The sequence below is a fragment of the Solea senegalensis genome, linkage group LG3 (genome assembly GCF_019176455.1).
Source record: "Solea senegalensis isolate Sse05_10M linkage group LG3, IFAPA_SoseM_1, whole genome shotgun sequence".
In the NCBI taxonomy this organism is placed as follows: domain Eukaryota; kingdom Metazoa; phylum Chordata; class Actinopteri; order Pleuronectiformes; family Soleidae; genus Solea; species Solea senegalensis.
The window spans coordinates 2,826,923-2,851,207 of record NC_058023.1 but is presented as its reverse complement, the minus strand read 5'-3'; the positions used below and the strand labels follow the sequence as shown (position 1 = coordinate 2,851,207).

The 24,285-nt window shown below is 44.6% G+C and overlaps 1 protein-coding gene across 3 annotated transcripts in view; it reads right to left on the bottom strand.

Moving 5' to 3' along the window:
- Positions 1-10,513, bottom strand: part of sema3c (sema domain, immunoglobulin domain (Ig), short basic domain, secreted, (semaphorin) 3C) — a 30,339-nt gene extending 19,826 nt beyond the window's left edge. For 2 of the 3 annotated variants that reach the window (XM_044021819.1, XM_044021821.1), the window contains exons 1-2: positions 10,360-10,513; positions 6,158-6,316 (exon numbers count right to left, since the gene is read on the bottom strand). In XM_044021819.1, coding sequence (XP_043877754.1) covers positions 6,158-6,293 — 136 coding nt within the window. In that variant the 5' untranslated portion in view covers positions 6,294-6,316; positions 10,360-10,513. The remainder of the gene's footprint in view (positions 1-6,157; positions 6,317-10,359) is intronic. The other variant, XM_044021820.1, reaches the window with a different exon arrangement.
- Positions 10,514-24,285: the final 13,772 nt, after the last annotated feature.

Below are 24,285 nucleotides of genomic sequence, written 5' to 3'. Positions count from 1 at the left end.
AATAAACCCTCATGAACTGGCTTTACACATGAATAAATTAGCTCCATGCTAATGAGACTTGTTTTTTTCTCCCATTCAACTCAAGGAGAAGCTGTTCTGTGGTTGTCAGGGGCAGCTGGTGGGAGGAACCACAGTTAGTGGTTTGATAAATATTGAAGCAGGAGCTTATGCCGCCCCCTTTGCCATGAATCCATCTTCACAAGATGGAGAGGGTTTTATCACGGGTGCCTGACTTCCAAACCAGCGCCAAATGCCACAGCTCTTCGTGGGGACACTGCTGAGAGCTCTTGGGTTTAGTTCTAGATGGCTGCACTTAGCAAACACCGGGCCGGCGTCAGTAAAAGACTTTAACCCGGCAACTGACGGGAATCTCTTCAGATGAAAGATGACAACTGCGCGGATGGGACTACCAACTTTTTCCTGGGGCACTTGGGTACTTGAGTAATGACTGGTGGCGCATACATGTGGCATAAGGGAAGTGAAGGCGTCGTTTGAGACGGCGCAGACCACCCACGGTGTGTCCTGCACAAGCTGACAGAGTCGTCCGACTGTCTGTCCAACACACATAGTCTACATTCCCTGGCACTCAAAATGCAAACAGCATGCTCAGAGCCACTGTACTGCTCGTCATGGACAGACGCCTGCACTGGCTCACACACACACACACACACACACACACACACACACATATATATACTGTATATATCTATAAGCAGCGTATTATTCATTTCTCCAGTAGTTTATCTCTATATCCAGATCCTTGTAATGGAAATCCTGTGCCGCAGAATGCCACAGCGCTTGTGTGTGCATGCTTTCTCTCAGACAGACAGAATATCTAAATATGACACGTGAAACCCGAGTGTGTTTCCTCCCTCGGCTCGGCGTATGTGTTCAAGCACACCAATGTCAACTGCTGGTTTCGGTGCGCGGTTGTTGGCTAATATTCCCCACAGGAGCTGAAACTGGAGACGATAACCTGGTAACCACCCCCACCCCCACCCACCCCCAGCTTCCCGTTGCCCCAATTAGCACCGGGCCTTCCATTCACATGTCACCGGCCCTCGGTCTGTCACACGGAATCAACCTGTCTCGTCAGCCCCTGCCTTTTAGCCGTGACCTCTGACCTCGCATCAGGAGCCTCCGGTTACCACTCACCTCAGTGAGACTGTCAGAGTCAGGAGTTAAAGGGTCAGAGGGTTCTGGGAGTTGATGTGTCTACTAATGATGGAGCAGGAGGACGGGACCTGAACCTGGTGGGACCCGTCCTCCCCTGTCCTCCCCTGTCCTCCCCTGTCCTCCCCTGCAGTTTTTAAGCTGAAACTGTGTCACATCCTCTGTGACGTGAGGTCACTGAGGTCACGAGGTTGTCTCTCCGGTGTTAAGTGACGCTAAACATTAGCTGCGAGTGAGACGGTGATAAATGCACCTGTTTATCAAACGTCCTAATGGACAAGAAGTGAGAGACACGTCACGGTGAGACTGACAACATGGAGGTCGTGTCTGCGGCGTCTACTACGTCACGTCTACAGCAGCCAACAGTAAACAAACTTGCATGTTTCAAAAGATTAGTTCATTGATTTGTGATTATGCCCAAGGACTTTCCACTTGACCTCGAATCTCCTGGAAGAAATTCCATCTTTGTCTGTTGATGGCCATTAATTACCTTTCTTCAACATGTCAAACATAACAAACAGAGGGCGGGGGGGGAGACAGGCTGACAGCGGGGGGAGACAGGCTGACAGAGGAGCTGTCAAACATTTCATATGCCGTCAGCCCCGAGGCGGTGCAAGATGGAGCTCATCCCAACCTCCAACTCTCCTGCAGAAACTCCGGTCATTAGAGATAAATCTCAGGATATGAGTTTGGAAAGAATGCTGCAGTCATGCCACAGACATTACATTACAAACAGGTATTCAGGCTCAGAGCATGCACACCACCACATATGCATGCACCGCTAACCCTACAGCACTGACAGCGCTGACAGCCTCTGCTTTGCCCTGCCAACAATTCCCCATCATCACGGAGCGTCACTGATGTTTTACTTCAGAGACGCTTTATTATGTTCACCAGGATGAAAACAGCGATGCTCATGTCCACGTCTAATGTGAGACGGAGACCAAAGGCCTCCTGGTGTGTTTCTGGCTCGTCAGCGCTGATCTTTCACCTCTGCTTGACCCCGCGACACCAAAACATACCCGTCAATGTGTGTCGTCTGTAAATTCATGTGCACGGACTCTTTCAAAGGATAAGAACAATGAAAAAGACTCGGGCATCTAATTATTATTATTTCCTTCCCATCATTTAAAATGTAAAGCGGAGACGTTACCTCATCTATGGGCTGACGTTATATCATCTTAGATTACCTCCACTCATGGAATCCAGAAAACATTAGGGGCTGGAATGAAAACTACGACTTGGATATTTCAAGTTTCCCCAAAGGTATCAAGGTATCAAGGTGTCAAGGTATCAAGGTATCAAGGTGTCAAGGTATCACCACTTATTTCCAATTCACGTGGTCTTGATTTAATTCCGTTTTGGATTCAATGAGCTTCACAACGCTGGTGAACCAACGTCAAATCTACCAAGATCAGTGTTTGTTGGAAAGTTACTGCACTAGCTGCAGTACGTATGCCAGGCCTGTATGTGGTGCTGTAACACTTGTTCACTTCCAAACAGAGCCTTGTCAGTTCTCACTGGTTATCACTGGTTCTGATCGAACAACATGTTTTCAGTGTTGTCAGAACTGTGTACTTGCAGAAGGTCGCGACCTCACCGTGTTAACAATGACTCAGCAGAGTTTTCCAGCTGAAATTCAATCAACTCAAAGAATGCAGCACGAGGAAAACACAACCGTCTGCTGTGTATGAACTCCTGTGTGAGTACAGTGGCGTGATAAACGTGGTGTATCTGCAGACGGGTCCCTGATCTCTACGCCTGGTTCTGTTCAGGCTGTGAACAGGAAGTCCACGTGGGTCAGGAAGCGCTCATTAAACTACAAACACACTCTCAATCAATCTCTGTGTGTTAAACAGACTCAAATAAACATCTCTAAGGATCGTGTGCATGTCTTCACGCTGTATTGAAGACTGGAGGTTTGCCAGAACAGCGCGAGTCCCCCTGATGAGGTGAAACGATCCTGAACACCAGCACAGACCACTGACCCGGCCGAGGCTTCGATGTTGATCCGCAATTCCTGAAAAAGGAATTCTGGCAGCGCTCGGGCCGACCCACAGATACAGTAGCAAAACTAATAAGCAGCGCTGTGCATGTGCATGTGCATGTGCATGTGCATGTGCATGTGCATGTGCATGTGCATGTGCATGTGCATGTGCTTCCTGGTGTTAGTTTTGTGAAAGGTAACACGGTGCGCGATGGAACAGTAGTTTGTTATGTGAAATAAAGCGTCTGTGTTTTCTGAGGCAGACATTAGAACTGTGCAAACATGTGTGTGTGTGTGTGTGTATGCGTGTGTGTGTGTGTGTGCAGTGTGTGTGTGTGTGTGTGTGTGCGTGGTAATGCGTGTCGCGTGTGTGTGTGTGTGTGCGTGTGTGTGTGTGTGTGTGTGTGCGTGTGCGTGTGTGTGTGTGTGTGTGTGCGTGTGCGTGGCGTGTGTGTGTGTGTGTGTGTGTGTGTGTGCGTGTGCGCGTGCCGTGTAATAATGTTCACAATGAACAGCACTATCACATTAAGGCAGACATTACTGTTATTTATGGCGAGCATTTTAACATTTTAACGTTAAATCTTCACATGTCGCAGACAGGGTCCTGTAGTATCCCACTTCACCATGGGGTGGCGGTACAAGCTTGGACACAGGGAATAAGACGCGCTCCTACCACGATGCTGCAGCTCCCTCCGACACCTGACACTTTTATTTTATTATTTAACATTTGTACTTTGAGCATTGGTTACTTTATACGTTTAGACGTTATATTATGTGGATATATCATTTATCATTATATCATTTACTTTATCGTTTCTGCTCGTCGTTCAAGGAAAACAGACGAGAACTCATGAGACAAGAGCGCTGAACTTGACGTGTCTGTTTTCTTTTCATAGTTTTTTTATCAAAACAAGCGTCTTATAGATCGTGTGATCATCATTTTGAATGTCTTCATGATGACAGCACTTGTGTTATTTCCAGTGACACCAGTCTAGACCTTCAAGGCTGTTTTCCACACACGTATGAAGTGATTAACTGTAAAATCTCTGAAATTGATCTGAAAGTTTGTTTTTTTGTCACGAATACAATCACATCTCAACAAAAACTGAGTTGAGCTGAGGAGTTTATTCTTATTTATTATCCGAGGCACAGAAGAGTTTATTATCTGGGTACGTTGCACTGTTTCTGATGTGGTTTTCATTGTGGCCTTGGCTTCGGTTTGTAAGCAGAGCGAGGGAAAGGAGGAATGTCCGAGGCAGCAACTTCTGTGCAGGACGGGGGGGGGGGGGTTTACGCCGGGAGTCCCGTGAACCGGCCTTACCCTCCGGTTTGGATTTCAGCAGTGACACGAGTCGGGAAAGGGCGAGGTTATTCAAGCGTCCTGATCTGTGTTCGACGTTAACGTCTGACTCACTGGTTTTAGGTTGAGTGAGTTTAAGATCAGGTCTTCACATGTGGCTGCTGAGGACTCCCAGCAGGTGCCACAACACCTGCGCTCCCTTCGGCCACTCCATGACTCTTAATTCATCTCTCTCGCTGCTCTGGATGAAGCCCAAACACCTTAAAGTCTTCCCTCAGTAAAGAAACCAATGTTTTCAGGGGAAATGAGCCTCCCCGGTTAATAGTCTTTGTACATCTGGTGCTCAGCCATGCTGAACTTTCTCCTGCAGCCAAGCCAGACTTATGACTCTCCTCCTACCTCAAAAACAACAAAAAGAAACTCAACTACTTCCATTATTCCTGAAGCTCAGGTTGTCGATCCAAACGAGAACGTAAATACACACCGAGCGGTCGCCTGTTTTCACAAAAACATCCTCAACTTGCTCTCAAATCTTCTCCTAAACTCTCCTGAATGCAGCACAGATAAACTCAGACTCATCACAGAGATAAACACTCATCAGGAATCAAGTCCACAATCCGGTCAAGACTGAGTTCACTGCACTGAAACTGGCCTTTTATGGCCGTCCTGCAGGAGACGCCGAAGAATCAAATCTAATCCACGCTCGCAACGGGAGCGGAGACTTCCAGGATTACAGAGATTGTGAGATTATAAAATGGAAGAGATTATAAAAACAAATACCTGTAAAGTCAGTGAAGTGTTTCTAATTCTAATCTGATTTTAATACAGTTTATGACTTTTATAAAAAACAGAAACACTGATGTAAAAATGTTTTTCATTGCACATTCAGTGTGTGTGTGTGTGTGTGTGTGTGTGTTTGGATTTAATGACTCACAGAAACACGCCGGACCATAAACACAGACTGGTCCCGACATTCACATAAGAAACAATAATCAAAACAACGTGCAAGAACAAAAGAGAAATAAAACAGAAAGTGAAGATAATCTGAGTCGCAGCGGGATAAATACGTGGCACGAGTTCAGTCGGAGAACGGACGCAACATTCGACAAATACTGTTAGAAACTGACGGGTTGAGGGTTACTGCATTTACAGACTGGTTCCTACTGACCACAAGTCAACTCTCAGCTACTTTCACTTTCACTTTCACCTCACCGTTGATCTGAAAACAAGAATCCTTGCTCTGTAAACCTCTAGATTAAGATGAAGATTAAACTGTCATTTACAAAATGATCCACTCTGTTTCAAATGTGGACTTCAGTCTGGACACGGATCATTTTAATCTCAATAAAGTGCAGTTACTCACTGTTTGTAGACACACACACACACACACACACACAGGGGAACATTGAACATTTATAAAGTAATCTATGTTGAAGCCATTAAATAAAACAACAGAATCAAAAGCAGAGGCTGCAACAATACCCACAGGGCTGTGATTAAAGTTTAACCAGGAACAGATTCAGGGGAAGGTCTGACAAGCAGCACCAGCACCTCCTGCTGAGCTCTGACCACGGACAGATGGACGGAGAGTGTCCAAGAACTGACGTCACACGGGCTCTGAACTGTCAAAGGTTTACGTGGAGTCAGAGCTGCAGAAGTGATCGTCAAACACAAACACGTCTGTTTCATCTTCTTACCTTCGAAGGAGAGGAAGACTCTGGGCTGAGGCTGTGGCAGGCTGGACACGCCGGTGCAGAGGACAGAGAGCGCCAGGACGGACAGGGTCATCGTGGACACCAGAGGCGACCCGGCCGACCCCTCCGGCCTGTGCATGACCGCTCACAAACAGCTGCCTGCTGGACGGGAAAACCACACCTTCAGTCAGTCTCAACAATAACCTTGTGTTGTCGCTAAATCGCTAAAACAAACAAGCAACTTCTTCAGTCAACTCCCAACTTTCTGCGCCACTTGTGCAGAATAAGAAGGACCAGAAAAGGATTTACTGAAATAAATGTGACCAAAGCTGGACGATTGTCTGGAACATTCAGGTAAATGTGCGGCGCGTGGGTCCAGCGGGCAGATGGCAGGAAACTCAGTCACGGGGAATTATCCAGAGCCCTTCCAGCTGTGTTCTCACATGGGCTCAATGTGAGTGGGAGGAAAGGTTCTGGGCCCGGTCTGGACTTTGGTGCACGTCTGAAAGCGGTTTGAGCTGGAAAGTGGGCAGAATGTGGTTCCTATGATTTGTTGGCGTAGATGACAAGGCTGTTGTCCATCTTGAAATATAATGATATGGTCGTCAGATGCATAGAAACAGACTTTTTGGCTGAGGACGTGATCTATTATGGACCACATACTGATCACTTACACAACACATGGTTTCCTTTTAGCTCTGGTTTGGGTTTCAAGTTGATTTATTTTGTTGTGACATTGCACAGACTTCCATTCGTGGTGAACATTATTGAAACGGATATTGAACCCACTTGAAACTTTTATGTGACGATTTGACTGGTGCCTCCTAGTGGTCGTATCTGGGAAAACATGCAAGTCACATCACGTGGATGTTAAAGTGTGTCATTTTCTGTTCAAGCTCACAGTGGATCATGTACCTGCATGTTTCATTATAATAATTATGTTTTTTTTGTACAAACTTTACATTTGTCTTCAATAAGATGATTTTTACGTCATAAAAAACGACTACATGACTTCGTACATAGTCCGTAACGCCGTGGCTTAATGACGAGGGGTGGCTCAGTGGTTTAGACCGGTACCCTGTGTGCGAAAGATATCATGGTCGAAGGTTCGACTCCACCCCTGGCTGACTGTACTCAATTCCATTGTAAGTCGCTTTGGATAAAAAGCGTGGCTTAATTACGCAGTACATCATGCCGTGGCTTGGTTGGTTAAAGGGTTCGAATCCCAGCGGTGTCTCTTCCTCCTGTGATAAGTTTATTTGTGAGTTCCCCCAGTGTAGGATGAATAAAACCTAATGTAATCTAACATCAAGTTCAAGTGAACGAGATAATATGTCAGTATTTACTGAACTTAAGGATCATAAAAACTGTCCAGGATGCATGAGTGACATTCAGACTGTGCTGAACACGTCATCTCTTACTGTATCCATGCAGATGTTTGTCTCTTAAAAATGGATGAGTTCAATCTGCACTAAAGGAGAAACACTAGCTCAATAATTGATAGAGGCAGGTACTGAACTCCTGCAAACTCCTCTGCTGCAGTCACTGTAAACTCTTTATATTAATATATATAGAACGAGTCTGACTGTAACTGGGCACTAAATCAAATCATTTCACCTCACATATATATATATATATATATATATATATATATATATATATATATATATATATATATATATATAAAAAAAAATAACCTGGACTTCTTCACATTTACAAAGAAAAGAAACCGTGTTTTTCTGTGAGCTTCATCTCGGCTCTCATGGCTTATTGATGTGAACATAAAACATTGAAGAAAGCAGCGTGATTGCTATGAACATTTCTGTCTGGGGTGTAGTGAACAAATAGGCTGAGATATGGGTGTGTGTGCGTGTGTGTGTGTGTCAGCGTGTGTGTGTGTGTGTGCGTGTGTGTGTGTGTGTGTGTGTAGTGTGTGTGTGTGTGTGTGTGTGTGTGTGTGTGTGCGCGAGGAGGTGAAGCATGAGTTGATTTACAGCCGAGGAGAAACTCTACTGTTCAGGTGCGTGAAGGGAACACATGGGGAAGTGCAGACGAGAGGAATGAAACAGCATGAGGGTTTTTTAAAGCAGGCGGAGCCGCCTTCTCCTGCTGCATCACACACACGCACACACACGCGCGCACCGCACACACACCGCACACACACACACACCGCACACACGCACACGCACACACACGCGCTGGCTTCTGTCCGTGATTCTTTGAGGGTGAGTTAAAGCATTCTTTTTCCTGACTCACTCTGCAGCTCTCTGATCATATCTGCTCATGCAGAACGTGATTATCGATTCTTTTGATTGATGGATTTCTGTCGTCAGGTCTTCGTATGCAAATTAAAAAAAATGGCACCTGCAAGCTTTGTAAAATAACAGCAAGTTCTGAGGCGTAATGGTACGTTCCACTTGTGGTCAGAAGTTCTCATACAGTCAATTTCCTCTGTGAGCAAAATATTGTGTAGGGCAGAGGTCTCAAACTCGCGGCCCCCCCAATCAAAGTCATGCATCCCGACGCTTAATGTAAAGTTAAAATGGAATTAATAGAATCATTTTGCATCATAAATACGTATAGTTGTTAACTATTTATCGTTCCATCTAAAAAAAACAACACTTTCTTTTTTAAATGACGTGAAACATTATTATCTCGATGTCTTTTTTCTCAAAACGTTGCCCCCTACTGACCAAATAGGTCATTTGAGTGTAACAATACAAGACTCCTCTGACTCTAACTTCATATCTGAATCTTAATATCACCAAAAAGGTCACATTTTTCGTTCCCACTAAAATGTTGGTGCATATCCAGATTATATTCAGACCATTTCTCATCTGTAAGGCTTAAGAAGGTGTAATCCACCACATTCTAGTCTAGTCTTTGTTTTCTACCGATCCAGATCTGGGCATCGAGACATAGCGGCTCTTTTTCCCAATCACCGCTGGTATAAATGAGTTATTCACTATAACGACACCGGGACAATCTAAATGACCTCCTTATTCATTAACAACATCTGTTGGAGTTTACATCCAATGTCATAAATGAGCGCCAGTACCGTCCTAAAAAAAATATTAGGCAACACGTAAGCGTGTGGAGGTTTGGGGGAGTTAGGTTATTTCCTTAATCTGTTTTAAAACAAACTAATGTGTGGATTCTGAGCGGGTTGTAATTTGAATAATTGACTGGAGCCTTTAAAAGTTGTCACAGGCAGAAGAACTGTCGGTGTCACAGCTGCTAAAGTCATCGTCTGGGACGTTCGTCACGTTGTGGGCGTCTCATGACACCTCACCAGATCAGGTTTAGACGCTTCCTCAGTGTCTTTGATCGTCACACACAGACTCTAATGCGCTTTCCCTCAGCGAGACCTGGATTAATGACTCTCCAAGTAAATGATACTCTGCTGTTTAATGCTATTAACAAAAGCTCATAAATGCTTCCATTAATCACACTGAGCTCATCAAAATCCATCAATTCTGACATGGACTGTTGGTCAGTAATGTCCTGAATAATGATTGAATGTCTGTCCCCCGTGGAGATCAGCCTGAGAGAGTAGAGACTTGTATTTATCCTTGACAGCCTTATTAATTTTCCATCTCACATCCTCGGAAACAAAAATGGTGCAGTTATTTTTAGAAACATAGTCATTGATTAAGTCATAAATAGTCTTTTATGATTGTTTGGCTCCAGCTTCTACTTAAAACATGTGAGGACAAGGACAGAGACGAGGAAAGTCCTCTCCGTGTCAGGGTGAGGACTTAAATCATTGGGTAAATCTTGGCTGGAGTCAAAACTGAAATGGTAAACAAGTCGCCCTCCGTCCCGTCTCTAACAGGGCGATGGGTGCTCGTACCACACCCTTCAGTGTCTCTGAGACAGTGCCCTCACACACACACACACACACACACAGTGTCAAGTCTTTAAACTTGTCTGCTGGGACATGTGAAGGTTGACTCATCAGACAAAGACGCACTTTTACAGCTTTTATCAGACAAGTCCAACAGTCGTGACTCATGATCTGGACATTTGTAACGTCCACCCTCAAACACGTGGACAGAAAGCTCGGTTTAAGTTAAGATTTGAGATTATTCTCAGTGGTGGGACTCTGCACCTGTACCTCGTCTCTCTCTCTGCATCCCGCCTCACCACAGCACAGCAGATAAACCACATTCTCAGGGAGAAGAAGTTCATGGTGCAGGACTCACCTCTCAGGGAGCTTGGTCCAGTATTTTGAAGAAGCCAGGTACCAAAACCCCAGACCTGGATGGTATTGATCCTCCCCCTTCGTGGCACCTTGTTTCCAGTCTCCTACAAGGACAGCAGAGAGGGAAAATGCTGCTACTCCATGGAAGTGCTCACAGAGAAGACTTGACTCACAGAGAGAGAGAGAGAGAGAAGGAGAGGGAGGAGAGGGAGGAGAGGCGGGTGTCCTATTACAGACTCTCCACTCATGTCCCCCCTCCTCGTCCCCCCACACCTCTCTTACACTATCGTCCTCCCTCCCTCCCTCCCTCCGTTAAGGGCTCAAAGAACAAGAGGTGGAGGACAAGTACTGCACTCAGAGACTCAGAGAAGTTCAAACACATGCAGGACTGTAATGTGTGATGATGTCACACACATTTACATTAGTTTCATAATCAGGCTAAATTACACCACGCCAGGAAACGAAAGCCTGGAAAGTAACGCTCAGATGAACTGGAAGTGGTTACAGGACGATGCTCCTCATTCCCACCATCTTTCACCATCTTTCGCCTTTTTCTATATCGTATGATTGTGGGATGTCCCACATAAAACTATGATGGTCATTTTGCTTTAAACGGTGACTTCACGTCGATAGCTTGAGAAAACTTTAAACTTTGACCGGGATTTATCGCAGTCATTTTAACGTTAGAAATCGCAGAGACTGAAGAAGACGTGAGGACTTGTCACTCACATAGAGACAAAGGCTGAAGACTCAAAGTTCAAACACATTCAGGAATGTGACTGGTTTTATTATGTAGGTGATCAATTATCTAACAACAAATGTTCATCTTGGTCAATGATCTGAATGAAATCAGACCAATTTCCATCCATTTCCTTTTTTTCCCCTCAGCCCCTAATTATAGCTTTCAAGTATTTACTGTATCCGTCCAATAATCAGGCTCAACGCACGGAAACTAAAGCTGGGAAACTGAAGCTCAGATAAGCTTGAAAATGCCTAAATTAAGTCCATGAGATCATGCTAACTGCACTTGAGTGAGCCAAATGCTAATGCTAGCAAGCAACCTACAGCAATGTTGAACACATGCTAGTGAAAGTTTACTGTTTGTACCAAATGAAAAACTAATTGTATTTCATTTAAACTGGAGTAAGAAAGTAAGAAAACTTACTAAACCTCTGGAGTTCACTTCTCATCTTAGTTTGAGGCTTTTTAGCAGCAACACTAGCTGCTACTAGCGGTAATGAGTAATGTAGTGAAAGAACAATAAATTCAAAGACTAAATTAAAACAATAAAAGCTTTTGTTTTGTTATCTGAGTACATTTACATTACTAAATGTAAATGTACATTTAGTATTTATAGCTCACGCACTTTTAAATAAATATATTAATGCTGTCAAGACAAATAAATGCCTTTACAAATACACCGATATTTTGGCTTATTCACATTTTGATTTGTTAATTATCTGCCCACGTGTCACTGTATCAACAGGGTTCATATGTACGAGTTTGTTCAGTTATGAAGCACACACAATCCTAAATGGTCGACTTCCTGTTGAGTTGAGGCCATGGTCCCAATTGACTTTTTTGTTCGTCTTGGCCTACAACATGTTCCCACCAAGTTTTGTGAAATTCGGTGCAACTTAGTTTTGGCTCATTCCTTCCGCGTTTCACCTTAGGGGGCGCTGTAGATACCTGGGGCAGAGTATGGGTCTGAGGACTATGACAATATTGCATTTGCACCAGACTTGACCTCCATGCAGAGTTTCCAGCGTTTTTATGTGCGAGAATATCACGATGACTTTCAGGAAAAGGTCTTGATTTGTAAAGTCTTTGCAGCGACCCGCTCACACACAAAGCACGTCGTCTGCAAACGTGTTGCTTTTTCTATCACACATCTGTCATACACATTCACAAGCTGTCGCCACGGCCGCCAGGAGCAATTTGGGGTTAAGTGTCTTGGAGGGGACGCATCGGCATCTGCCCAAAGGTTGTTGGACATGTTAGTTTGTGGTGGTTGTGGAGGAAATGAAGTCGTCGACAATCATCCAACGCTTCAATTTACTGGGCCCACATTTTCCACCAATCCATCCAATAATTGTTGAGATTATTTAGTCAAAGGACCAGCAGACACTCACTGCTGTCCCCAGAGTTACCCAGCTAACACGGCTTTAACACTCAGCTGCCCCTCCGTCTTTGTATCACATGCATTCCTTCACTCCCCCTGCCATCACATGAATCCTTGAGTGGTCTTGCCACAGTGGATCGTGAAGTAATCGCATTCTTCATCCGGCGTGGTTAGCGTGAAAAAAAGAAATGAAAAGAGAGAGGTGGATATGGTTTTGTGGAGAGGAGCGCTGCAGACCCAGAGACTTGTGGATATCATGTTCACTTCAGTTCCTTGGAAAATATTCACAGTTCACACACAAACGCATTCAAAGGGGACGAGTGGGGGGAAAGTTTGCTCAGCACCGAGAGCTAAAAATGCTAGGCTAAGCGCAAAGCCGTGCCAAACCTGCATGGACACGAGCTGAAGTCACTCCAACACAAACCCAAACCAGTGGAGCCAGGAGTCTCCAAAAGACCCGAACCATGTCCTACCATGACGCCTTTGGTGACTCTGCATTTCCACGCTGAGACCCAGATGTCACTCACTCTTTGTGTCGCTCCTGAGCTCGAGTGTCACTTAGAGTCAATTAGCTGCAGGTGTGAGCCCAGGTGGGAGGGATCTTCAGGTGCATGGAGGTGCAGGAGAAGACCGATGATGGGTCAGATTTCATGGGCGTCTCGGGAAGTTACCAAATGTAGTTCTTAACCCGGTGAAGGGTTTAAGGTAAAAGTGGAGCTTAAACTTAAGTCTCAGCTGTGTGTGTGTGTGTGTGTGTGTGAAACGTCTGACAGGGAAAGACAAAGGGTAACCTAGGGAAAGTAAGAGGGGATCACGGCTGGCTCACACAGGACGAAATAATTACCCCTCTCCACGACAATGGAGCGTGATTTACGCCTCTCCAATTAAAACGTCAGGGCGGCCGGCGAGAGCGACGCGGTGTCTTCAGTGGGCCCGACTGCATGCCTGTCATTGTTGGAGGAAGGGGAAGAAAGGAAAGATGTGGGTGAGAGCTAAATAGAGATGAGGAGCATCCCTTTACTATCACAGCAGTAAATGAGCTTAATGAGCGTGTCCAACAAACAGCCGACAGGTGTAACATGTGACAGCACACATGATTATAGGGCGGGTCACGGCGTTTGTAGACGCGTGGTCAAATGTCACGTGACATCCGGGTTTCCCACGTTGAACAACCTGTCCCTTGTTAAGCATTTGTCTCGCTGATGTTAAACACACAGGCCAAGATCAGACGCCGCGTTAACTGCGACGTACTAACACACTGTCACCACTGGTGGAATGTTTTACTGCGGGGTCACCGCTCACGTTTCGCCTCTGGTCCTTTTGGTTTTCCGCCCCCAACTTTGAGAAACGCGATCGTCGACCACTGTCTGTGGTTTCCTGGCGCACAACTGATGAGGAGATAATCACTGTGTGATTTTGAGCTTTGCTTTATCGCAGCTCATGATTCCACACGTCCTCTCTTCACTGGTTTGCTATTGATCCACAGTATAAAACGTTAACTCTACTAAAAATCTGAAGAAGTAGAGCTTCACAAAAAAACACAGGAGATACCATCAACATATCAACTGTCAAATGCAAGGATGGGAACTTGAAGATAGGAATTCTTTCCAACACTGAGCTCTTTATATTTGCATAAACTGCAGAGATTTGTTAATTATGTTATTTAAAATGGCAAAATTGTGATTCTTTACACAACTAATTGTTCACATCTGATGACACAGTGAAATAGGCTATAGTCTATGTATATATATATATATATATATATATATATATATATATATATATATATATATATACTTTCCTTCCTCATTCAAAGTCCAGTCTCAGTGTTGACAGCTTTATTCAGATTCAGAGTTTAATGGACTCTCCTGCTCTACTTTAATACTTGAACAGAATTGAATCCATAATCTATTAAACTTGCAAAGTGACCAGTAATGCACATTCCATGTGAAGTAACGGGTGGTCTCTCCTTCAGTGAATCTCGATTCTTGAAATATCAGGGAGACGAGTACATTTTCCAGTGTGTGTGTGTGTGTGTGTGTGTGTGAAATAAAACCAGATTATAAAGTTTCCCATGAGGGCAGCTGCTGTGATTTTTCACACATGTTCCGTCCACATCTGTGCAGACATTTGTGCGAGCGAGAGAAGGAAAAAGCACAAAAAGACTTGAGTAATGCGACCGCTAAACGGCTGCTAGGAACCAAAGTGCAAACGTGATAAATGCTAAATGTCCAACAGCTCGCTCTGAGAGACCAATCCAGAGGAATTTAGAGGAATCTTCCCGTGCTTCCTCCTGAACGTCAAAGCGTTCATACATCGCTGAGATGAAGACAGCGTCGCTGCTCGGTCACGTGGTCACGTGGGCGCACACGTCACATGACTTTGACCATAACAGAAACTGTTATAAAGGAAAACTGTTTTTTTCCAAACTCAAAACACACCCAGACACACATGGTGTCACTAAGTTTGGGTACGTGTCTAAACCCAGCAGATGCATTTCTGAGAAGCTCGGAGCGCCAACAACAACAACAACAACAACAACAATAATTTGTTTTTGATAACAAATCTGGGCTCAACTGCTCCGCCCATTTTTGGTCAAATATTAAGATCATACAAACACCCAATTACTCTTTCATCATTGTACTTTGGACTGTACCATGTTGGACTGTACCATGTTGGACTGTACACTTTCTCACTTTTCAATGAAACATCACATAGTCAATGTTTGGTCCTTTTCCACGACACAGTTGCAGCATGACTCGACTCAAACCACAGCTCGTGTGTGTCGCATATAAAACGACATCACAGCAGTTTAGCAATGGAAAGATGGAAGATACCAAACTGAGGGGAGTTGAGCCGTGCTGAAACCTCTCATGTTGGCAAAGTACAAAACATTCTGCTACCCTCCAATCCAACATGGTACAGTCCAGATTACATGTTCATTAAAGTGCTATTTAAAGCAATTATAAAAGAGTAATTGTGTTTTATGTTTATATTCGTCCAAAAATGGGAGGGACTTCAAATGTATCAAAATAACCAGGAAATCCAGTGTCACAGTCACAGAAGATGTCTGATGTGGATCGTCGGTCTCTGACACACACACACACACACACACTGACATCCCTGTCAGTGTGTGTGTGTGTGTGTGTGTGTGTGTGTGTCTAAATGATAACAATAATGATTGAAGAAGGCTTTAACTTCCACAGGGCGAGGGAGCCTGGCTGTGATTTATCCCACTTCCTGTCGCTGCTGTACTGTCACAGTGAGATCTTAACAGATTTATTAGAGTCAGCACCGCACGACATCCACATGCTCATTAGTCCGTCTCACAAACTGAATGAACGCACACAAAGTTGAAAAGTCTCCGCTCGGATTTATGTTGTTTACTCGTCTCTGAGTGAATTAAAAGCTCATTTAAGACACGACAAACCTCTTAAATTCAGATTTTTTTGGTTTCCCCTGAAGTAACTTCCAAGTAAAAAGGACATTTGTGTTGTTTTCTAAGATCAACTGTTGGAGGGCTTGGTTGGTTGAAGAGTTTTGGATTCCGTCCAGTCTGAGACGTTTTATGACCTTTTCTACAAAGAACGTGTTGTGGTAGATTTTTCTTTTGGTGATAAACAATTCACCGTTTAAATGCGGTATCTAACTTATCTCATGTATGAAGCATTAAGAGTTACTGATGATATGAAAGATTAAAAGCAATGCTGCATGAAGCAGACTGAATTAAAACATGTGTCCCAGCAGCTGGACGTGGTGTCAGTGGCACTTTTACTAACGTTGGGTTTTCGTGAATATTTGGCTCAAAGAGTGGATCGGCTTATCACGTCGGGGTTTGACGCGGGGATGACATCATCCACCCGGGAGACTCCACAGCTTTGGAGCGAGTGTTTGGTTGCACAGCTGCTGGGAGGAGAGTTCTGGAAGCAGATCCTGGAATAATGGAGCTGCTGGAGGGTGGAGACAGGTTTGAGGGAGGATGTTTTGATGCGAGACAGCGCCTGTACACATGTCGTGGGTGGTTTTTGGACGCGCTGAAGGTGTTGGATGCCGTGTTTTGTGTCTCATAGCTACTGGAGAGGTTGCGCGTGGATTCACAGGACCTTTCTGCGCGGAGTTTGTGTGGTTTTTTTCCCCCGGGTTCTCCAGCAGAGGTGGCCCTGTGATGGACTGGGGTCCCGTCCAGGGCGTGACCCTGCCTTTCGCCCTGTGTCAGCTGGGATTGGCACCAGCGGCCGTGCAAACCCTCATGCTGGAGGTCCATTATCTGTTGTTGCTGACGTGAAAAACGACGGCGGTGCAGAACGGGAAGTGAAGTTTAACATTTAATGACCTCGTATTCCAGATTGTTCCTGTTAATCTGACTGACGCACACTTGGAGGTTTCTGCTGAACTTGTTGAGGTCAGAACAGTAGAGTTATGTGGAGACCCCAGGAAATCAGGTCATGGAAACATGCGCTCCATCCAAGTCCACGACGGGGACTCGTCCAAACTTTAGATATGGCCTGGTCCACGCTGACGGGAGCTGTTTTCTGTCTGAAGGTTTGATGACAGATGGTGGAGCCGTTTACGATTTCCTGAAGTCAAAGAACTATATCAGTTTCAGGTTCAGTCTTTGTGAGACTCAACACAGCACAGTTTAATGATTATAGTGTTGCAGTGTGCAAAAAAACAGCTTCACTGCTTTAAACATACCTGAGTCGACATGATTGACCTTTGCATAGTTTCCACACTCTGCAAAAGTGTGGAAAACAGGATGATTAAGGGAGCGTGTGCAGGATGAATCCAAGCAAATCAAGGTCTCGTCCTTGTCGTTTATTCACTCAGTGTGAACAATGAGGTTTTTGCAGGTTTGTGACTTTTATAAGCGCTCCAGGTTTTGAGGGCTGGACATCGGGCAGAAGGCGAGGTGGCGGCCCTCGGTGAAGTGGGATCCTAACCAGTGACAGCGCCTGCGCCTGATATCTGGTGCAGACTGAACCGTCATCAACGGCTGACAAGTCAAGCGGCTTCTGCAGCTCCTGTCTTTCATTAGCTCACAAATATAAATCTAGCATTTCGCTGCCAACACCAGATCAATCATTCTGCTCCTCTAAAATGTGCTAAGAGCTTCAGTGTCTGTGTAAAATGCTCCTCAAAAGCTCCATCATCTCAGAGAATCTATACTGTGTGTGCGTGTGTGTGTGTTTATGTACAAACACCACGGTGTTTGACAGTGTGTGAACTCTGTGTGTGTGTGTGTGTGTGTGCAGCCTCCCTCCCTCCGTCCGTCCACAGACAGACAGACAGACAGACAGCTCTTCATTGTGCAACCACAGCCACTCAGCAGATGTTATCAGCTAAATAAGTTATTTTAATGACGAGCATGCCAGAGAGACAAAGACAGGCACAAGAGATGGTACATTATGCCACACACACACACACACACACACACACAGGAGATAACGAGCGCCCAGCTTCACATTCTCGTTGGGCGTCATCATCGCTGGAGCGCGTCAGCCAAAGCCCATTAACTCGTCCTGTTACTGTGCCTTCTGCTACATTTGATTAAATTTCAAGCCTCATTTCCCCCCGAAACTGCGACGGCGTCCGTCTCTTTCTGTCACACGTGAGCTCTGAGAGGAATCAGCTGTTTTTCATCCCATCAGTCAACAGCGTGTTGTTTTAACCTCGCGGTAAACTCTCACATCAGCACGGTGCCCGTGAATCCAGACTCTCCATAAGATCCGCGGTGATTACTCTCTGACAGTAAACACCCTCGGAGAAGAGAAGAGAAAAGAAAAGAAAAGAAAAGAAAAGAAAACAGCCTGTTGTGGCAAACGCATTCCATCACAGCTCCATTTATCATACTTTAAATGACTGAAGCAGATAGTCCAGGATGGAGAGGGAGGGGCTAAATTCCTGTAATTTGGTCGTCAGTGTGGATCACTTCACAGAGTTTAGATCTCCATGAGGCTTCTCCACAAACAGCAGGAACTCTCTATTGTTGCCTCTGCGTTCAATGACATTGACTATTGGCTATACATATATATATATACACATATATATATATATATATATATATATATATATATATATGTCAATATTCTGTGGGCGTTTCATGTCTTTAAGGACATCCTGTCAGAGTCACTTCAGAATGGAGAACTGGAGAAGATGCAGATTTTCACTGTGACTCGCAACAGGTCAAAGCCCTGTAGCTGCTCATGGCACGAGGGATTCAGTCATAAGAACATGCAACGCTTCACTGTGTATGTATGTATGTATATATATATATATATATGTATACGTATGTATACATATATATACATGTATATATATATACATATATATATGTATGTATATATATCATAAAAGCATTTCCTCCTTCAACCATGAACCTAAATCCCCAGGAAATTATTTGATCAAATTCCATTCTTAACATATCACCGCTCACAGACAGACAGAGAGACAGACAGACAGACAGGTAAATGCAGTAAAGCTGCTTTTAGACTGAAGGAATCATGCTGTGTGGACACGTTCACACCAGCTGTGTTCTGGCTTCAGCTCACAGTCGCCTCGTTGTCGAGACACAGACGTTATGCACGTTTGCTTGAAACCGTCCAGACTCCGCGCGACAATGACGACGACGTGAGCGTGTCACGCTGTAGATGAAACATCTGCACGGAGACAGTGAACGACGTACGAATCCCACCGTGCAACGGCGTCAGAGACACAAAGGAATCGTACAGGTGTGCGACACGAGCGGAGACTGGAGCGTCAATCAGGCTTCATGTAAGCAGCTGCTGACATCGTCGTGAACAACAGCCTCCGGTTCAGATGAACACAGGGTTTTATGGAGATTTACTCAGTTTATGCTTCACTAACTCCACAACCACCGCCCCCCCAGCAGAGCCCTCTGCAGCCTGAAATACCTAGAACCTTCTGCAGCAGTGATTGTAAGACGTGTAAACAAATGTGGACGTGCATTTGTGAAGAACACACAGTCACATTGTATCCTGTCGCCAAAGCTAATCACTTTCATAAAGCTCCAGTGACTGACTGCAAACAGCTCTGTTCTGCACCAAATGAAGATTTACATACAGTATATATATATATTTACATACAGTAAATATATATATATATATATATATATATACATATATATATATATATACGACGTGTGCACAGTGTTTAAGCTGAAACCAGGTCGCATCATCATCCATCTCACACAACGTAAACTCCCCGAGTTTAAACACTCGCCGACACTCTGCAGCGATCGCGGCGTTGTTTGAAGAGCGAGGACGGATGGGCGGAGCTCTTGGCTCTTGAAACCGTCGAGATGGTTCTGTATTTATCAAAGTTCAAAGGTGAGCACGGGGAAGCGAGGAGCTCAAGGATATACAGCCTCATTATGTTGAGAGCCCTGAAAGCAAATGACTCACCGCCATCAATTTCTCTACATCAGCAGATTGTGGGCGGGGATTTGTGGGCATCACAACCCCCCACACACACACACACACTACCTGCATTATGAGCAGATGTGCCAGGAGCCGCGGCCCCTGATCCAGCCACGCATGACGAATTGGTTGAATTTCACCTAAGGTCAAGGGTCAAGCTGTATCCTTTACTCTACACCAGGGTACGAGACACAGATGCATGACGTCAGCTCCCGACGCGAACCCTCTGAGACTGAACCGGCTACGGATCGGCAGAATCCCAGCAGCCGCTCGCTCACCGTGAACCTTCGGTCACCAGACGCCCGGCTCAAATGATTTCATCCCAGAGGAGCCGCTCAACTCTGCCCGCCGGGCCCCCGGGGGCCCACTAGAGCCGCTCACCTGTGGGAGAAGGCGTGAAGTGCGAGGAGAGGTTCAAGTCATGCCACAGCGCGTTCTGGCCTGGTTCTTATTTATGGACACATCACTGCTGCTGCACCAGTTACTGTTGTTTGGTTTTAAAAATGCAGCAGATGTTGAATTAAGATGCGTGTTTTCTGCATCACTGCTGGATAAAAGCTGATTTAATGTTATTATTTTATTATGTTTTTATGTCTCTGCTATAATTAATGGCACATTTTTAAGAAAGTAAAGTTTGGGAAATAAAGCCATTTATTTATTTATGTGTATGTTTTCAATCAGAGAAATAAAAAAGTTTTAATGGCTTCAGATTAGTACTTTCAATAACACAGTTATCGTCTGAATGAACGTGAAACAAAGGCCCGTTTATCAGACGAGAGCCCCCGGTGTGTCAGCCATCACTTGTGTAAACTTCCTGCTGCTTTATTTGCTTCCTGAGGTCAGAGGTCAGCGGACGAGCATGACTAATCTTCAGATAAATCAGAGACTGAGAGCATTGTGTCGTCTTCACTTAGCTTTCATTGACGGTAAAGAGACTCGTGGTGATGGATGCTAAGATATACAGTCTGAGCTCAAGGAGCAGAAACTTTACATTTGTGAACGCTTACATTTCATCGCTGTCGTTATTACGTCACACTTTGTTCTTTTTAATCTATGGTTTTTATTGTTTCCACCTCGGGTCAAAATGTTAATTGTAGTTCGTCGTGGAGGCTACGTAAGCTAATGTAGGCTAATGCTCCCGCTAGAAAGACCAGCATAGACCAGCATGTCGTTGTGTTTTGTGAACTATCTTCTGGATTATTCTTCTGGATTATTCTTCCATCAGCACAGCTCATTATCAACTGTAGTGCTAACTTTATTCGAAGGCTAGCATGTATATTAGGATTAGATTAAAATGTTAACGGGCGTTAGCATGCGCGACGTCGCCTTCTTCTGGATCCTTCTTTTCCGTCTCTAAACTAATGACAAGGCTAACGCTTGTTAGCACGTATGTTAGCATTTGGTCAAAGTGTTAGCCGGTGAGTCTTCTACTGGATTTCAATCCTTCCTTCTGGATTAAACCTCTATGACGGATTTTGTGAACATGTTTATTATGTTTTCATGTTTTTATTTGGGCGATGGTCCACACTCGTCCCTGTTTTACCTTGTGTGACCATTTCTCAGTGACACGAGTTAGTGTTTTGGGGGTTTCGGACATCTGCTCGCTCCACTGTGACTTCCTGTGTGCGGCCACCTGTTTTTTGAGTTTCTCCACAGAGTCTCGGTTCAGCCCGGTCCAGCTGTGTGAAAACACGGCCTCACAGCTGCTGTCGTGCCTCAGAGTTTTTGTTTATGAGTCAGAAATCAGCTTTAACTTTCACGTCTTAATTTGAGCGACGTAAACTCTTCAGCACGGTTTCAACATTCTAACGCGGCTCGTGATTTATTTGCGGCCTTCTTTTCTCAGACCAGGCCAATCAAACCCTGAGTGACACACTCACCGAGGCTCAGACAGTTTAATCAATATACTTTTACGTAGGAAGACGGCGTCACCTGATTAACTGCGACCTTTGATTATCGTTACTGCGACGCTTGCTTGCTGGAAGGCGGTGCTTTTAGGGAAAGTGAAACGCTGACTCCAGCCTCGCGTTCAGTAAACTCAGTGAACTCATTTGTGACTTCCTTATTAAACAGGCTTTTTGATGTGTTGTGCGTTCAGAGTCTTCAGCGACCAATCTGCTCCTCCTCTTCTCTTCTTTAGACCTGGATTTTCTCTTTTAAATCCCCTTTCTTCTCCATTCTGATTCTGAAGTTTGAACCTCAGCAGGTCCATGTCTGCATGTCTAAATGCAGTAAACATGAATGTTGTCATTTTTAGCTGAGGGTAAAACCTATACAGATAAAAACTTTCATTAGATTATTACTGTCGGAGGACACGGCGCTGACTTCATCCTCATATGGGGGGCATTACTTTGACATCAGGAACCACTCGGCCATGAGCGAGGATTATAAACACATGTGAAAATCAAGGTCTTAATGAGATCTCATGAACAAACATGTCCACACTTCCAATGTGAGCACTAAAAACAACTGCTTTCAGGTTCATATTTGCTCTAAAATGAAGATTCTTTGTTTTGTCATTGCTGTGTTTCTACGACAGTCGAGTTTTGAAGCAGAATTCCGTTGGTTCTAATAATATCTGAAGGTCAATGTTGTTCTCTGACACATGGAGGACGTTTGTAGTTTCTCTCATTTCCTGCTTTATTTTTGGCCCCAAAAATCAAATTTTTTTCTTCGGGCGCCTGGAAGCTCGGGGCCGCCCCTGTACAAAAGTATCGGCTAACTCCGGTCAGACCGTCCCTCCTGGACGTGACTGTGAGTTGTTGAGCGTATCACAACAATTCAATTACAGCCAGGTCACTGACCTGTCACTCCCCATTTTCTTGATTACTTCTTCAGAGTGAACATCCAAGCAGGGTCTGACTTCAGGTCCAGATCAATAATCAAAGCCAGTGCACGTCGACAGACCAAAGGAACTGCTCCTCCCAAACCCCCCAGGGAGTCTCTCAGGTTTTCAGTAGAAGACCGGGGAGCGACATAAAGCCAGGACGGTTAATGAGTTCCACCCCTGCGTTCGCCATGGGAGCGTCTCCACCACGAGGAGATGAAGAGTGCTAATTAGGTGAGTGACAGATCAGGGATACACACACACACACACACACACACACACAGGTAATACAATTCAAGGCTCTGATTGATTAGGCGAGTATTAACCTGCGGACTCGTTTTCCCAGAGGGGAGGGGGGGGGGATGCAGGCCGGGCATTTTGTGTCAATAAGAGATTGGTTTGGACATCTGTCGGCCACAAGTGGGTCCGTCTGTCCTTGCAGCAGCAGAGCACTTCAATGGAATTGCACTAGAATGCAGATCTACTTCAACATTAACTGACTTTTCACTGAACTATTTAAAATGAAGAAAAACACACTAGTTGTACACAAACACCAGTGATAAATTAGTATAAAACACATTTTAAACATTATTTGTCTCAATGTCCAAAAACAGGCCAAAAATATGGGAACTCATATTTCCCCAACTCTGGTGACCAAGACACAGATTCTCCGGCTTCCTGCGACAGCACGAGTGAAATTACCGTAATAACCACACGTTGACTTTGACGTGCAACTTCTCAGCTTTCAGAAACCGCTGGAATTTTTCCGATAGCACAAACCGTTGCGTAGCTATGGCGACACGCTCGGTGTTAAAGTTACTTTATACGCTGATGACGCTCGAATTTTTGGAGTTTGATATTTACTAGTTTTCCTTTAACCAATCCTTTATTTAAATTCTAAGAACTGCGTTGCTTTTGCGGTTCATCATGACTGTATGTATATATATATATACATAATCTGTATTTGTATACTTTCCTAGTCTTGAAAGCCGTTTATTGAAAGTTTATTTTCACGCTACACTTTTGCCTTCACCCGTTCAATCACATGTTGATACTGTATATTTACGTGCAGCTCTGTTTCTATCACACGTCCATCAACCCATTCACACACTCTTGGTTCAGCTGTCAGGAGCTTTGCTAGTGAAGTGTCTCAGGACATAGAGACATGGAGACATGGAGACATGTGACCTCTGACCCTGTGGTTGAATGACGATCTGCTGGGCACAGACGCCCGCGGACGATGCGTTTAATATTTCATATTTCATGTAAAGTCCCTTTTGTTGCCTTGATTTTGAAAAGCGAGCGATTTGATTTTCAACATCAGACCATCGATCCGTCACAAAGGATTTTATTGTGCGGCTGAAGCTGAAAGTGAAGAAAAGAGAAAAAGAGAGAAAAGAAAACACGGACATGGAGGTCAGAGAAACACAACACAGACGTTCAAAGTTTGGTCAGTTTTGAGCTGACTCTGTTCGACAGCATGTTTCAAAGAAAACCTGCGGTTTATTAGGAGATGAAATATAATACCGGGGAAACTGTAAA